At 35.2% G+C, this 17,726-nt stretch overlaps 1 protein-coding gene across 6 annotated transcripts in view; it reads left to right on the forward strand.

Moving 5' to 3' along the window:
* The window catches only part of LOC106947446 (protocadherin-15-like), a 116,653-nt gene that overhangs the window by 91,977 nt on the left and 6,950 nt on the right, over nt 1-17,726 (forward strand). For 5 of the 6 annotated variants that reach the window (XM_015032440.1, XM_015032441.1, XM_015032444.1 and 2 more), the window contains 4 exons: nt 13,853-14,013; nt 14,929-15,084; nt 17,052-17,171; nt 17,275-17,385. In XM_015032440.1, coding sequence (XP_014887926.1) covers nt 13,853-14,013; nt 14,929-15,084; nt 17,052-17,171; nt 17,275-17,385 — 548 coding nt within the window. The remainder of the gene's footprint in view (nt 1-13,852; nt 14,014-14,928; nt 15,085-17,051; nt 17,172-17,274; nt 17,386-17,726) is intronic. The other variant, XM_015032445.1, reaches the window with a different exon arrangement.

Below are 17,726 nucleotides of genomic sequence, written 5' to 3' on the forward strand. Positions count from 1 at the left end.
ACAAAAAAACAAAAAAATATATATATATATATATATATATATATATATATATATATATATATATATATATATATATATATATATTTACAAACAGGTTGTAAGGGGCCAATCAGAAATTTCAGATATTTGAAAAAAAAAAAAAATAATAAAGTTTCTCAGAAAATATACATATTGCATAAACATATTAATGAGAACTCTTGTGAATAGCCATGTTCTTTTTGCTTTGTGTCTTATTCTTCTTGTGGAAAGTGATCATGGCTGGATGCTGGACAGTGTTGAGGATTTGGTTGATTTTTGCACTTATGTTGTATATTAACTAAATGTTAAGTTTTCATTATCCGAGTCATCAAAACTAACAAAAACAAATCATATCTGTTATTAATGAATCTATATTGGCTTTTTTTATTTAATTACATACACAAATTCAGTTGTAATTTACTGAGATAAAACTGTACAGGAGTAATCTTGTAGTAGCCAGGGAAATTGGCATGTACTCATACATTATCTATTGTGCAGACTGAAATATGTATTTCGGACCATTATAACAGCTTTGTGACAGACAAAATAATAAGGAACAAATGAGCAAAGATGAGGATTACCAACTTTTAATTCATCAGCAATACAGCCACAGCTTTTTTCTTGTAGCTTCAACGTGACTCATCTTAAGCATAAGTGGTGATGCTGTGTTCAGGTATCAGCTGTGGCTTGCATCCAAAACCACATTTTACAGTGTTGACTTAGACGGGACATTTTTAAGACTTCACATTTCATTTTAATTGCATCCAAAAGTGTATCTGTCTTTTTATGATCCAATATTGGATAGCCTAAATAAGCAAGATAAAGCCATTAAGAGCCACAAAGCTAAAAAAAACAAAAACAAACAAAAAACAGGAATATTTGGCATATCTAACAACAGCAGCCTTCTGTCAACTCTTAGGAATATGTACATAGATCTTATTCTACAGAATAACAGTATGTTGATTAGTAGTGGACACTCAATGCATCCTTGTGTCTTGGTAACACTGTGTGATCTGAGCTCAGAGACAGCAGAGGTCAGGGCTTAGCAACCTTTACAACTCTGAGACATTTTTCCCTTGGTCCAGCTAAATTTGTTCGGACTCACTAAAGCTACATGAATCAAGTGAGCTTACTTTTACAATATACACTATATGAGATTTGTTTTCTTCTTTATTTTAGGTTTTTAACATGTTGTAAGTCATCAAACTTTGTGAATAAGGGGATTGGAAGTAGTGAAATAGTGTGTTTGTTCCTTTTCTTTTATGAAAATATTGTTAAAAGAGTAAGTAGATTGCCAGCAAGGGAGTGATTTGTGTTATTCTTTGCATAAATGCTATACATACATATGTTCCATCAAAATGCCTTGGAAATACTGCTGAAGCCAACATTACATTTTAAAATGTTGATCAACTTGTCATTATATTTGACCAAAGTTATTAAGTCGTATATCCTCTTAATAAATATTCAAATTTTTACTCTAAATCATCCATTTCCAACGGTATCACCATACATACATATGGATTTGAAGGGAAAAAAAAAAGCCAACAAAGTGTTGGGTTTGGTGTTCATGAAAATTCAGTAATTGTGTCACTAATCTTTAGTATCAGCTATGTATTTATTAATTGTCTGGACAGAGATATGTCTGACTGTGTTAAGGGAATGGTTCTACCTTTAGAGATTGAAAACCAGTACCTCCTTCTTTTTTTATTTCAGCTTGCTGTTTTTGTTTATTATTCTGGGAGATTTTCACTTTGGAAAAAGCAAAACCACAAGGGCACTGCAAGTCGGTTGCTCAAATCAAGCGTAACATGTTTAATTTATCTTAACCGGTACATCTGCAGACCGGCTGACAGGTGCCATACACCACATATGAAGTCTCACTCCCTTCAGGAGTTGGGATAAAAAAGAACAGCATTTGTATATACTCCTTTGGCGTCTTAAAGCATTTAATTGGATTCAGAAGGTTTTTTTTTATTTATTTTTTTATCTCATTGTGCTGTAGGAGTTGCATATATATATATATATATATATATATATATATATATATATATATATGTGGAGTGAGCAGGGAAAAATAAAGAGGGTGGGTGTATATCCTTTTATTGACAGAGAGCTTGTTAGGGGAGCAAAGGGAAATCATTGTGGCCATAAATTAGGATGCTGAGGTCTTGCTTTTATCTTGTCAGGGTAAATTTATGATTTGTATCAAGTGTTGTGTGAAGCATACACGCACTCCCCCTAGTCCTTTTCAAATTGCCCAGCACCAATTCACATACAATCAGAACTATGCCTAGGAAAAAGGAGGTTGATATTCAAGTTAGTCTGATGAGAAAAGAATATTTAGAGTCAATGACTGATGAAGGAGTTACTATTTTTTTTTATCGTCCATGTAACAGATTCACGTTTACTAATGCAATGACTTGCATCGTCTGCCATCCATCCATTTATCACTCCGTCCATCGATCCACCCATCAATCTGTCCAGCCATGTCCTGGTTCTTCCAATGAGTCTCCTCCTAGTGCAACTGCATCTACCACATAATGTTAGTATTTTTGAATTCCACTTTGAAGCAAGTAACATCCTTCATAAATATTTAGTTATTCATCAGCTTTCAGCAGCAGTATGTATCTTTTATAATAAAAAAAAAAAAATATATATATATATATATATATATATATATATATATATTTGTTGAAAATGTCACTATGTTGTGAATGTATGGTATAAGATGGAAAATCTGAAAAAAAAAAACTGAGCTCCTCTGCCGTCTCCCATGCTAACTAGAAACAACCAGTCAGAGTCAGGAGGAGGAGAGTCTAGACATTCAGTCACCCTCCGTGTGGCGTTGATAATCATAAACCTTGATCAGCAAAATTAGAGCTAAGCTTGTGAAAAAAGCTTGATATATTTTTAGCGTGGTGTCATGAAATGAGCTCTTTTGTAATGAACCAACCAGTATAAGCTTTTAGATGCATTTTAAAAACATTTACATATTCCAGGAGCTACTATTTCAAAGTTCTCTACAACAAGAGGGCAAACTGCATATAAACCTGTGGTGGTTAATGAGATTGGCAAGACTCGGGGTTTATGCATGTGCTTTGTTTATTATTATCCGATTAACCCATAAAGTCCTACAATGCCCTCTAAACATATGTTGCGGTTTGTCTTAATGTCTTGCATTCTGTAGCAGGGATTATATTTCTGAAACTCACTCCTAGCATGTCAAATGCTCTTTGTTCTTGTAAGGCTAGTAGAATGCTATAAACTATTATTATTGTCAAAACGTGCCAGTGCCATTCAAGTAAGAGAGATATGTTTTGATCGCTATATGTCTCGAAATGGCTTAAAGAAAATAGCTACTCAAAGAAAAACCTCAAAATACCTACAATCAGAACAAAAACTAAAACTTAAACAAATGGACAACAAGCCTTTTCAAGGACTTGGATTTATGTTGCCACCACACATGGTGCATAGTACATCTGTTGGATAAATAAAGCACTAATTTATCTGAACTAATTTATGTTGCTTTGCAGTGAAGCACTTCAAATTGTTTGGAAGTGACCACATAACTCTTTCCAAGACTGATATCTCGCCAAAGTTGCTTCAGAGCTGATAGCATTTTTATTAAGTAGTATATTATATCAGTACAACTGATATAATGTACTCTCCCATTATATCAGTTTGATATAATGGGAGAGTATATGCATAACAATGCATGCTATACATGTACAACAACACATTTTTGACTTACCATAACCGCTACTACTTATATCTCTGCATGTTTTAAATAGGATTCCATGAAGTGTTTGGTGCCGCTTCTTTCTCTGGATGTGAACGGCATGTTTTACATCTTAATGTGCATTTATGGGCAGCAATTACAGTATATTGTGGAGCTCAACAGAGAGCATAATTACCTCTGTTCATGTTGTAAATCACTTGTTGTTTATCCTCATTATCCCTTTAAAACAGGCCGTTCATGTGTTACAACGCGCTGCATTATTATCTGCATGAGAATGCTTGGATTGTTTGGACGTATAAACAGGGATGGAAAAAAAGCGGCTTTTGAGATGTAAATCTTATCTGTCTCAAAATGCTTAATCTAATTTAATATGTTTATGTGTGATCAAGGAATCAGAAAGTCACAATATACTACATAAATGGTCTGTACTTTGCTCACTGGGCAATATTGTCGTTAGCAGATTTTTCTTGTATCGTTGGCAGGAGGCGGCAATGGATATTTTATGAGTGGTGCTGCCAGTGTGAGCTCACCACCCTTACAGTCTTATTCAGCTGGTTTTTCCCAGAATATAGTAGGACTGTCATGTTAGATTAATTGTGTCATAATAGCATATGCTTTTTTTATTCACGTCTCTCTTAGGGAATCCTGGTTTTGTTTTACTGCAGCCTCCGTTTCCTCGTACGTGAAGAGACTGCAGAGCAGAAACATGGCTCACGCTTTCTCTACGCTGCACTGTCACAGACCAACTGAAAAACTGAAATCCTTTCTCACTCAGCTTTTAACCTTGAAAGAAGAATGAGGAAAAAAACACGTTAATATCCTCTAAACATACAGTTTGTTGGATTTTTGATTTACTACTGATTTGTTGTGGAAATACTAGTTAAATTCTCAGTGAATGCATGTATTGTGTGTGAAATTCAGGCATCATTTGTATTTCAAAACTAGTTTTTTTTTTTTTTTTTTTTTTTTTTTTTTTTTTTTTTTTCCATTGCTAATCAAAACACATTGACCTGTATTAGTTTATAGAAATCTCAGCTTGTTAAGTTCTGGTTCTCTGAAGTCCTGAGGGCTGGTTTGTACTTAAAATGCAACTCAGAAATGTAATTTGGTCCTGGACTGTTTAATGTTTTACAGACCAATTACAATATTTTTTAAATGTATTCTCCGATACACATGGAGCCACTGTAGTTATTAGTAACCAAGGGGATTTTCCAGCCAAAGAAAACATCTGGCTCCTGCCAGCTATATCCTCCCACAAACCGTCTAATTCGTACTGTATTCAGTTCTGCGGCTGCTCTTGGAGGCATAGAGCAAACACAGCAAGAAGCCGATTTCTGCCCATACCCATACAGCTGCTCACCATACCAGGATTCATAGCAACAAAGGCATTTCAGAGGAGACTGACAGATTAGTCAGGAGTGATCTAGTTGACCCTGAGTCAAGGCATGCAACGTGTGTTGAATAGAATTATATACATTTCAGCCAGACTCACTGATGTGTTAGCCATTAGAGATTGAATTAAAACTGTACCGACGGTGGGTTTGTCACCAAAACTGACCAGTTTGGCAAAGTCCAGTCCTTGGCCTGTTGGAAACTTAAAAGTCTGAATTTGCTGTTACTGAATACAGTAACAAAAGAAAGTGCTAGAGACCTCAGAAAGTGCTACACATCCCCGATATTTGCATCCTTAGCAAAAATCTATCCATTGCCCAAATCTACCTAATGCTGTTCAGGCGCTAATGATGTTATCTCCAGTGGAGGTTAGGGTTAGGGAGAGCTATGTCTTTCAAACCAGAAAACATACAAACAAAATATATATTTTTGCTCTCAATTTAATTGCCATTGTGGTGAGATATTTATGAAGGTTTTAGGTATAATTGTAAAAATACTTAAAACTTTGTGGCACCACACAAAGCTCAAAAAAGTAGATTTTACATGACATCTTTAAAACATGAGTCTGATGTAATTTTAATTTGACCTTTAATTGTCTGCATGTACAAAAGGAACCATGTGCAGCCGTCTTATAAGCTGTGCCACTGTGATCCGACAGAGTGAAAACTTTTTTCCCATATCAGTCTAGTAGTTCTAGTGTACATTGTCTCTCAACTATGCTGTGTCAAAGATGTCATGCAACTTGATTATGTAAATCAGTTTGTCTGACAGTTGGAAATCAAGTGTGTAGTCTTGTCAAATTTACCAGCGTATAACCATACCTTCTTATAGTGATTCAGTTGCAGGTGATTCATGAATAGGATTCATTCATAGAATGCTGGTTGGTGGTTCACTGGTTAGTGGCTTATTGTTGTGTGTATCCATCTTTCTTCATCTCTGTGTTCTCCCTTTTTTTTTATCTAGTTACAAATGAGGGCAGAATGAATATAAAAGGCACAGGCAGGTGATGCCTTCTGTTCGTGAGTGAGGGTTTTCCACAAAGCAGATTACACTTGTGTTTGGATTGCAGTTGTGGTTAAGGTCGTAAATTAGATTCTGCATGCACAGCAGTAACCCCGTTGCCACAAAATCAGTGTTTTGTAACTGATTTACTCCCCACCCTCCCATGGTATCTTTTGCCATATATCCGGATTAAGTCTGAAATACTCATAAGTGTATCATGACACTGTGTCACCTAAGCTCAAAGAGAGTGATTCTTTGGATATTTGAGCACAAGCAGCAGCGTTATCTCTTATGTCTTCATGAAGCTTGCTTTGCTCAACAAGTTTCTATTAATGTCTTGGCAATTTTAAGAATATTTTAAATTAAACTGTGCCTTTTTTTCCCCTGTGTGTTTTTGAATTCCTTGTATTATTAGTCTTGCTATATAACTGCAAATATACTGCCACTCTGTTGAAAAAAATGTTTCTCATTTTGTCCACACTGACCTGTGACTATATAGGTTTAGACAGAATCTTTGGTCAGATATTTTATATCAGTTACAGACTGGAAATTAATTGAGCCAGATCTTTGAAAGCCAATTCTTTTTGTTGTAATAAAAATGAAATGGCATTTTTTTTTTTTTTTTTGCTCTGTAGTATTTTGGCTATTCCCAGAAATATTTGTCGCTTGATAACATGCAACAACACATTCAAAACTATTTTTTCTGGGTCTCTCGTATTGTTTGCACAAGTATGTGGTTAAAGGAGATGACCGCTGTATGACCATCTTGCTATCTGTCTTAGCACAACCTTATTTATTATTAATGAAACCTCAGTTGGTTATAAATTAGAATCTTGCCAAAGCTATGAAGCTTTATTCTTGAAATCTGAGCTTTGGAGAAATATTATTTCTTATGCAGATATTTATTAACAGATGCTGACACAGGATGAGCTATTTTTTTTAACGGTAATTTGCTCAGTTCTCAAGAAACAAAACAAACAAAAAAAGATTGCACTAGTTCCGAACAGCTGGGTTAACATTTGCAATATAGCAATTAAAACAACTCTTCAGTTCATCCCAGCACTCTCCTAAACTATGTTTGTATTAAGGCTGGAGAAAATGAATATCTCCTCTTCCAAGACTACGTGTTTACTGCTTGAGGGTTTTGCCCTGTTTAAATGGCTTATTTAAAGTGTCTGTAAACCATTGTACATAACCTTGGATACTTTGCATGTGGATGACTTGCATTTTTTTTTTTTTTCTAGTGAAACTCTCATGCAGTGGCTTGCAGAAATATTTATACCCCTTGAACTTTTCCATATTTTGCGAAACGTGAAAGATGAACACAAAGTTGTATACGATTGTGGAGTGGAAAGAAAATGATTCAAAACATTTTATACAAATAAAAAAAAAAATGAAAAGTGTCTTGTGCAAAAGTATTCAGTCCTTCTGAGTCTATCCTTTGGGCAACCACCTTTTGCTGCAATTGCAGTTGCAAGTCATTTGGTGTGTGTCTCTTCAGCAATGACTTTTTGTAACTTACACTCCTTGTGGAGAGTTTCAGTGACTAATGTCTGCTATACAAATGCCAAGTCTGCACTTTTCCCCGTGATTGTTTACGCCACACCATGTCTCTCTGTATTAAAACTGGTGATGGTACACGCTTTAAGAAATATCAAATGAATAAATGTTTGTCATTAATTAATCATGACTATTCATATTTATTTTCATCAAACATCAATTTGACACAATAAGTACATGTTTAAGTCCAATAAATTTTGAATAATTATTAAATGTCAATAAGGAGACGAGGTTTGCATGATGAACATCCATTTCTACCATGTTTTTTGTTAAATCTGAAATGCTGTGGCTTTTTTCCCCCCATGCTAAAGTTCATCAAACTACAAATCAAGATGAGGTTATATGCGACGCTTCTGAAGGCTCATAAACCAGCAACTTTACACTTTGCACTCTACTAAATCAGCACCTATGTCTGGAAAAACTGAAAAAAAAAGGAAAGTTATTTCACAGAATAGGATTTCCGTCATTTAGTTTTATATTTAGAAGTATTCAGGCTCTCTTTGTGTCACAGCGTTTTAGTCATTTTACACCATCTACACTTGGTGCATTTTATGGAGCGCCATCATTCAGTCTCGACCAAAGCCAGGAACAAAAGAAGTGAAAAACCAGTGGAGTAATGTTTTCACACAACCTTCACCTTTGAGGTTTTAAAAGTGAGGCCTCAGTTGTAACGATAAGAGGTGAAATTTACTCCCCAATGCAGAGATCAATGTACTTCCACCCCTGTTACCAGCATAATCCATTCATTTAATGCTCCTCACTGGCTCCCCTCCATTGACAAAACACGTGAGCACTACTAGTCCGCAGATCATTATATACTTCATTTACTTGCAATTGGACATTTAATATTTACTGATTAAAATACACAAATGCATGTGGAGTTGCAGTCCACAGTGTGTTTAAATGTATTATTTTTTAACGTCATTTTTTTTTCTGTGATTCAATAATCAATATCAGCATTTTATAAAATCCAATCTTTTAAAAAAGAAAATAAGTAAATACTTGGAAAGTATGACTATATATGCAATGAATATAAATCTTGTCCACAAAGTAAAGAGATTTCTGCTTGGTCAGTTTCACTTCTCTTCTATCTAAACTTTTTAGCGTTAGATCTGGAGCTGTTGGAAAACCTGTTTATTTCCCCTTACACTGAGCAGTATTGTAATAAAAACACATCCCTGAGATGAGCAGCAGAGTTGAATCTGTGACTTGTGCGTTTGCCTAATCCTCTCTGCCAATGCCTCACAGCTTTTGGTGAAAGTAGTTTGCTGGTGTGGGATAGATTCTCCCTCACGGAAAAGCAAGACCTGTTAGTGTTGAAGGCAAGACTCTATGTAATAAGATATCAAGATCACATTCTGAATCTACTGCCAACCTTTTATCTTCGCACTCTTTGGCTGAACTTAACAGGATTTCCAACAGTAAAAGATTTAATGCCAAGGAGCATTTTTGTCTAAAGAAAAAGAAAGGCAAAAAATAACCGAACACAATTTTAGCCTTCTTCTTATACTTTTTTTTATTTTTAATTTTAAATATTCATTCATAAACAGTATTTTGACATTTTGCTGATGATCTATGGCATAAGTACAGTAGCTATACCTTCAAATACTGCTGACTGACGGCTTCGTCATTGTGGCATGATCAGTATTGGAATACTGAAATAGGTATATAATTACATGGGACAAAGCATTTTTAAGTGGTAAGATGGCAACAATATTGCATCTTTCCTCATTTGGTTAAACAGATTTCCTTTTCTAATATTGCTTCCCAGGTCCCTTGACAGCTGGTGAAAGTTTGCATTGTTAGTGTTTGAGTGCAGGGCTGAGGAACAGCAGACACACGACTTGCAGAAAGGGAACTTGATTAAATATGCCTTAAGTAAAATTAAACAATTAAACACAAACTTTTCTGAGCCATTTGCCCTCTCGACTGACAGACTTGCATTTCCATACCTGCAGGTTGAACAGCACATAAAGTGAGTAGGCAGGTTTTCCTTCAAGTATGTCATGTGTAGTTCATTAATTTATTCTTTCTCATATTCATTTTGGTCTCATTGGTTTTTTTATACAATGAGTTGCAGCAAGACTTTCAGTGAAATTACCTTATTGTTTAATGTGCAGGTATTGATTTTTTTCCCTCTGTTTTTGTCTTTTCTCTCCTTTTCTTATAACTATTTAATTCTAGCAATAAGCCCAATAATATGCATCTGACTAGTGGCAGACTGAGAGAAAACACATTTGATGTTCTTTCAGTGACCCTTTTATGTATTCGATTTAAACCTCTTTTAAGCAAAACTCCATCCTACGTAATGATTTTTTTTTATCATTATAATTATTTTTTCATTACTCTGAGACTGAAAGTGCTTCTCCATTATTTTATTTATTTATTTATTTTCTGGTGCAGCTATGGGTGGATGCCGCAAATAATAATATTTGGATATATGTAAGCCATCTGTGCTGTCTTTGTGGGTTGCAGCCTCTGTGAAATCCAGATCAGAGAATTTCTCTAACTATTAATGGAACCGCCTGGGACTCGGGCAACTAAAAGGCTTTTACTTATTTACAAGTAAAATAAAAGCAGCACATAGGACGGAGCCATGTTTGACAAGAGAAAACCAAACAGACCAGGATGAGGACAACAGGGATAGGATGTAGCCAAAACTGTGGTAGAATTGCCTGTCAAAGCAGGTAAACTGTTCAATTAACTTGAGAAATAAGAGTTTCTCTCCCTTCCTTTGTAATAGCAGCTTTCTAATTTACAACCTTAGGAAAAAAAAAGATGTAGTTTTGCTCTTAAGCTACCGAGGCAGTCATATTTATGTAAAGCTGCGTTTTAGATTAATGAACTTGCAACGTGGGGCGCTTTCGACTTTTAAATTAAATTTTCAGAAGAACCATTTTTCAGATGCAGTTGAGTCCAAGTGATAATAATTACTGGTTCTTGCAATCACAACATGCAGAGATGCATCAAATCCTGACTACTTGAAACAAGGAGCTCTGTCATTAATAAAAGCATAAAAATGCAGTCGTGGGATTTTAAATTATAATGTGGGAGCGTCCATCACGCCACCATCTGTGCTGCTTCTTGAGGATCTGAGTCGGAGTGACTAATGACTTGATGGTTAGACCTGCTTTATGAAATTATGAAGCACAAGATGTTAAAGTCTGCAATTAAAAAAACACATTAAAAACAACAGCATCCTCTGTTTTACAGGCGGTAGATTGATTCAGTCTGTGGGGACTTATTTTGTGTGTTATTTTTTGTTTTTTTTTTTGTTTTTTAAGGTGCAGATTGTAAGCTTACACATCACTTTAGATCTTGGTGCATACATCCAAGTGTTTGTTCGCACAAATGGCAAATCAGCCAATCATATGGTTAGTAACTCAGTATATTTAAGCGATGCAGTGTGGTGGATGCGACTTGATGATGATCAAACCGAGCTACATCATGGTCACAAGAATGGCTAAAATGACTTTGAATGTGGTGTCGTTGCTGGCGCCAGCTGTGTGGGCTAAATATTTCAAAAACTGCTGATCTGCTGGGATTCTCATGCACAACCATCTCTGAGAATGTTTGTAAAAGTATGCAGAATGTCATCTTTGAGCTCACAAAAACTTGAACTGTGAAGTATTATCACAAATGGCCATTTTTAAAGTATTACCTGGTCCAGTGAGTCAATTTTATCCATTTTCAGATGGTAATGTCAGAATTTGGTGTAAAAGCATTAACCTGCTTTGACTTGAATTGGCAGTTGTGCCACTTAGTACCATGCAAACATTTTTTTTAAACACTGTAGCCTGTCTGAGTATCACTGCAGAATATGTCCATCCTTTTGACAACAGTGAATGCATCATCTGATGTCTATTAACAGCAAGATAATACATTATGAAATAGGGCTTTCACGATTCCTTAAAGGATTTGAGTTCCTCGATTATTAAAATTCCTCAGGGCAAATTCTCTTCCTCAAAGCTTTGTTGAATAATGTTTTACTTCTTAGCGCAACGTTCTCACTTCCATCTATGAGTTGTTGACGAATGCTAGGTGCTAACAGCATTGCATCCAGCTTTTAAGTTTGGTCCGGTCCGATTTCATTAACTGATGATTATTGTTTTCAGTGGACAAATAGGTGTTCTTAAAATGACTGGATGCATGGAATATGTGTTCAGTGCATGTTGAGGACCCAAACAGCGACAGGACATATCGTGTGTATATATATATATTTTAGCATGACTGAAATGACCGCAACAAAAAGAGAATTGATGGATACAGGATGGAGTGTAGAATGATAGTTTTAATAACAGAAAAGTTAGAGACACATCAAAAATCCACTGGGAAACGAGGACAGGAGCAAAAGTTGAGTCCAGCAGTGAGAGAAAGAAACCAAGGAGGTTAAATGCTGTGGGGATGTGATGAGTAACATAAAAATCAGTCATGAAAGCGCTGAACTGAGGAAAGGATGAAGAGTGAATAAAGGAAAAACTTAATGGAAATTTAAAGGGTCTTACTAACAAAAAGCTATAAGGACAAATGGAAGAACAAGAGACTAAACCACAATATGAAGAACAGGAAACAAAAAAGAACTAAGGAACCGAGAGATAATCAAAACACAAACGGCCGTGGACAGGCTTTCTATATTTAAGTTACACTGACAGAAGATTTTCACTATACCATCCCTCTGCTTACACATGGCATTAAATTTTCATTGAGACACTGATGGAAGTCAGTTTGAATATAACTTCTAAATTTGGTATTTTCAGTAGCACTTTATTAACCTGAATTCAGTGCGTAAATAAAAAAAAATTCATGACTTGAACGGAAAGAGCCAGGCAAAATTTACTGCCAGCCCCTGTTTTAGAGAACCAATCCTTATTTCCTATTGGTCTACCTGGAATTCAAGAAATTCACATTTTTATGGTGTTGGGTCCAGAATATTGACGTGAAAAGAATTATTCACTGATAAAAGACAAAGCTATGAACATTCATCATAATCATAACCTTTGAGTTGATCTTAAAAAAGTCTTGAGACCCATCTACTATTGTGAGCTTTGTGTCCTAAAATAAGTTTGTTGAAAGGCAGCACTCATCAATCCTATGGAGGCTTTAGGGAATGGCGTTTGCTCTATGTAGATTGAAAGTACTTCTCACAGATATTAAGTGTGGAAGTCAGAATGACTCACTGTGTTTTTCAATAAGCAATGTTTACAAGACACAATTTTGTCCTGTATAAGGGAGGCTGCTATGTTGAAAGATCTGTGTATGTTTTTTTATATATATACATAGCAATTATTGATTTATTTTATTACAAAACTAACATATCCATTATTTTAAATAATAATTTGAACTGCTATTTTCCTAAAATAAATAGCAATAAAAACAAGATGCATATTTTTAAATGGAGCATCACATTATAACAGAAAATAACCAGTGGCTTTGGTTTTTAGTAAGTTGTTAACATAAGTCCTCCTGTGATGGACGGGTAATTTAGGATTCTGTAATAAACTGATAAAGTTTGTAAACAAAAAAGCCGACAAGCATTGGTACTTAATTAATTCTAAGTGTATAATAAAAAAAATAAAAAATAAAAATATTAGCAACATCTTCAAGGACTTGGAAGACATACGAGTTCAGTCTCTGAACAATCATATGAGGTGAATATTAATATTAATCCTCAAGGTTTTCTTTGCAAAGTTTACCAAAAGATTGTACAATTAATTGTTTTCCTTTTTTGGAAATGTTTCAGCGATAAAATACAACACATAAAATACTGCTGCTTTTCTAGTTTAAAAATGACTGAAGCTAAATTACTTTAACTGTTCACTCATATTTAAAAGCACCCGACGAAAGTAAATTGTCCACTGTTGCCGCACACTTGCCTGCAATTGCTCCAAAGAGTGCAACTATGTTATTATGTAATAATAATTATGGTTGAATTTGATTTTGTTGTATTGGTTTGATTATATGAATTTGTCTTGCTTGTGTTGTAAAGAGCATTGAGATGACATTTGTCGTGACTTTGGGCTGTATAAATAAACTGCATTGCCGTTAGTGTCCCTCCGACATATTCACTGATCAGCAGGTCTTCAAATAAAATGGCAAAAGTGAAGTGTCTTGCATTAAATGGATGCATTTCTGTGTGAACAGGTACGGTTTTGGTGGAAAACATGCAAATTAATGGCAGGGCCCAGGACCCAGGCAGAACCATCTCTCTGATTCTACTTGACAACTATGATTACTGGGTTATACTGGAACCAGCACGGCAGAGACTTTACCTCAACAGCACCGGACGCATCCTGGACAGAGACGTGAGTACAGGAGAGGGGAAAAATTGTCAAGACACAAACATTTCATTTCTGAGACGTATATGTTTTCATTTACCTTTTTAATCTGTTTAAAACAATAATAGTCATTCTCGGTTCTTAAAAATTTGAGAGTTTATTACTTATTAGTTATTCTTTATTGCATTTGCCTGCTGTTTGTTTTTGCAGCAAGGCATAAAAATGGTTTTACAACAGAATTAGTGGTAATTGAGAGTATTTTCTGCCTAGAATTAGATAATTACTGTAATAAGTTTACAGTCATTGGACGACTTCATGCCGAGCAATATGCATTACCTGCATCTCGGATAATATGCTTGGTTAATCTTTCGTTGGTGCACATAAAAAAAAAATGCTGTTCATATAGATCAGGCTGAATGGTGCAGTTTAGAATGTGAGAGATGGAAGCAAAGTGGTTGGCACATTAAAGGCCATTTTAAAGGCAAGTGGTTAGATTAAATGCACGGAGTGCAGTGAGGTGGATTTTATGTTACGCTATTGATGGGAACGCTCAGTAAGATCAATAGGAGAAATTACAACACATGAGACGTTTTACACTATAAATGAAGAGGATAGGTTGAGATATAGCTTGATGCTTTAATTAAAGGGCACATTAACCTCTGTTGCTAAGTTTACATTATGACTGACAAGTTGTTAATATAACAGACTAATGCTGTCTATTCATATCCTAACAGAGCATCATTTTCACCAGAAATATTTGAACATAATTTGGGACTCTCAGTGGTCTCTTCTGGATTCTAGAGGTGTAGTTTGTGTTTAGACAGTTTACAATCTAAGAAAATATGACAATATCTTATCATGAAATACATTTTCTTGCAAAGAATATATCAGATCAGTGCAACAACTAAAAATGTTTTGTTTTTTTTCTTTCCTGTCTTGCAGCCACCTAATTCCATCACAACGATTGTGGTTCAGGTCCAATGCACCAATGAGCTGGTTGGTACTGTTATTTTACACGAAGTTCGAATTGTTGTGAGGGACAAGAATGACAACAGCCCCAAGTTTCAGCAGCCGCGCTACTACGTTTCTGTAAACGAGGTAACAGAGCAGTTCTTGCTCCACATGCATAGACATATTTCAGTAAACATAAATAAACAAACAAAACGATATGCACAAACAGTGCACCAATTTTTGCTTTAAAATCTGTCCAATAAATTTGTTTCAGCTCAGACATGGAGTTCTTGAAAAGGATCCAGGAATGTACTACTGTCATTTATATTGCCGTTGGCCAGAAGTGTCTTTTTATTTTTTTTATTTTTATTTTTATTTTTATTTTTATTTTTTTTTTGAGTTTGTCAGAGAATTTTATATTCCAGCATACACTGGGTGCTTCTTACCTTAACCTGCTGGTGTCAATTGATTATTGGATAGAGAGATGTCAAGTCTGAAGAAACAGACATACATAAAAAACCAACAACAAATCCTTATGGTTTCCTTTAAAACATAAAAATGTTACTAACATCCATACAGATGGAGCCCGATGAACTGGACGACCATTCGCAAGTTGATTTATTTCTATATGCACTTCAAAGTGTAAATTGCTTATATTGTATGGACCAATGAGACGATACACATCTCATCAAAAATACAAAGTACAGTTTCTCAGTGTTTTCTCAGTTGTCAGTGTTATGCGAAACAAACGAAAACAAATATTTGTATGTGCAGAAATGTCAGGTTGTGGCCATGTTATGGCTTACGCCACTATGAGGAAGACTGCTGACTCAACAACTGTCCAGCAAACTGTCATTGAAACCCTCCAAGAAAAGTAAGGTAGAAAAGGTGGTTGCTAAGATGTTCACACAGTTATATGTAAAGAGAAAGTTGGATGGAAGAAAGAAACTGTGGTTTTAGAAAAAGATGAGAGTTTTTGTCTTAAGAGGATTGTGATGCCGACACTAACAAAAGCACCACCATCTGATCAAAGGATGAAGGTATTGCTTTGCTTTGTTGACCTGTAAAACATTAGGTAGAACTTATGAAGCATTGTCAAAAAAAAAAAAAAAAAAAAGAATCCTACCAAATATTGAGTCTTTCACACTTACAGTAATATAGAATTTTCTTTACTAAATTTTGTTTGCTTTGGACCTTTGGTATTATTATTATTTTTTTTACTTAATATGGGGTTTTATTAGAAATAAAAACAACAATAATTAAAATTATTGGAAATAAACACCAAAAAAAATCATTCCCTTCTGGACTTAAAAAAACTGAGATTTTTTTTTTTTTAATTGAGAAATAAATTAACTTCTGATAATATTCTAATTCATGGAGATGCACCTGTTTTTATGCTGTTTTTTTTTTTCATTCCATTTCCTTTCATGTAAATATTTTTTATTTTATTGTTTTTTTCTAGTTTTGGTTATGGACACATTATTTGCAAAAAAAAAATAAAACGTATTATGCACATTATATGTGCACTACAGAAACTTCTTCTCATATTGTAAATATGCATGTTCTACTAGCAGTACTTTTTCAGCACATTTTGACCTGCTGATATAAGTAGTAGTTATAAAGTGAATCTTTAGTCTTTGAAGTCATGTTTTTGAGATCAAATATAGCTCCCTGCAGAGCTCTGCAGTTCTTACTGCTCACAGTGCTTTTGTGCATTGCAAGTTCAAAATTTCTGCCACACTTTGTTAATGTTGCCATCTGCAGCTACCCCAACAGTATAGTGAGTCATTCTACATCGCTGTCAACTTCCCTGAACAACATTTCTTGCCTGCTGCCTGGTCCTGTGGACTTTGCTCAGGGCTCTGGGGAACAGCAGTGGTTCTCATACTTAGGTTTTGTTATTCTGTCAGTGGCGCACGAAAGCCTTCAGACTGCTGCTGACTTCTACATTTCCCTTTTTTTTATTTTTATTTTTCTGTATTAATGGGATAGCGTGGCAATAGTGCCGGTTGAATAAGATAGCTCTCTCCTGTAAGCTCATGTTCTGCCCAGAGGAAGCTTCATGAGCTGATTTTTTTTTTTTCCCTTTTCTTTTCTCCCACTTTTTTTTTCAGCTCACGCCAGTTGGAACTACCATTTTCACCGGCTTTTCAGGAAATAATGGTGCGACAGACATTGATGACGGGCCCAATGGACATATAGAATACAGCATCCTTTACAATCCCAGTGATCCGGTATATGGACATGTTAGAGCAGATTAAGGACCTATTACTGTAATTTTATCAGAATTTCTGATTTATCACCATACTTTGCTTTCTTTTTTTTTTTCATTTTAAGGTATCTAACAACACAGTAAGGGTTGGGAACACACTTTCAGGAATTATTCTCCTGGCTGAGAGGCTAAACTACGAGGACAAAACTCGCTACCTGGTATTGGTCCAGGCCAGTGTAAGTGAACTAACTTTTATGCTTGCAGGTACTTTTGAATACAGTTGTTTTGTGATATTCAAGATGTCTTCCTCAGCTGTGGCTGACTGGTGCATCTCAATAAATTAGAATATATCCAAAAAGTGCATTTTAATTGTTCAGCTCAAGTTTTTGAGCAGTGATCCACACGCTCCACAAGGAGCGTGAGCTGCAAAAGACCATCGCTAATGAAGCTGGCTGTTGGTGTAGCACAGATATTAATTGGGGAAAAAAAAAAAAAAAAAAAAAAAAAAAAAAAGGGGGGCTTTTTTTTTTTTTTTTTTTTTTTTTTTTTTCCCCTTTTTTTTTTGTTTCAAAAAAAA

This window comes from Poecilia latipinna, unplaced genomic scaffold (genome assembly GCF_001443285.1).
Source record: "Poecilia latipinna isolate Pla-1442-1.1 unplaced genomic scaffold, P_latipinna-1.0 Scaffold241, whole genome shotgun sequence".
Taxonomy (NCBI): Eukaryota; Metazoa; Chordata; class Actinopteri; order Cyprinodontiformes; family Poeciliidae; genus Poecilia; species Poecilia latipinna.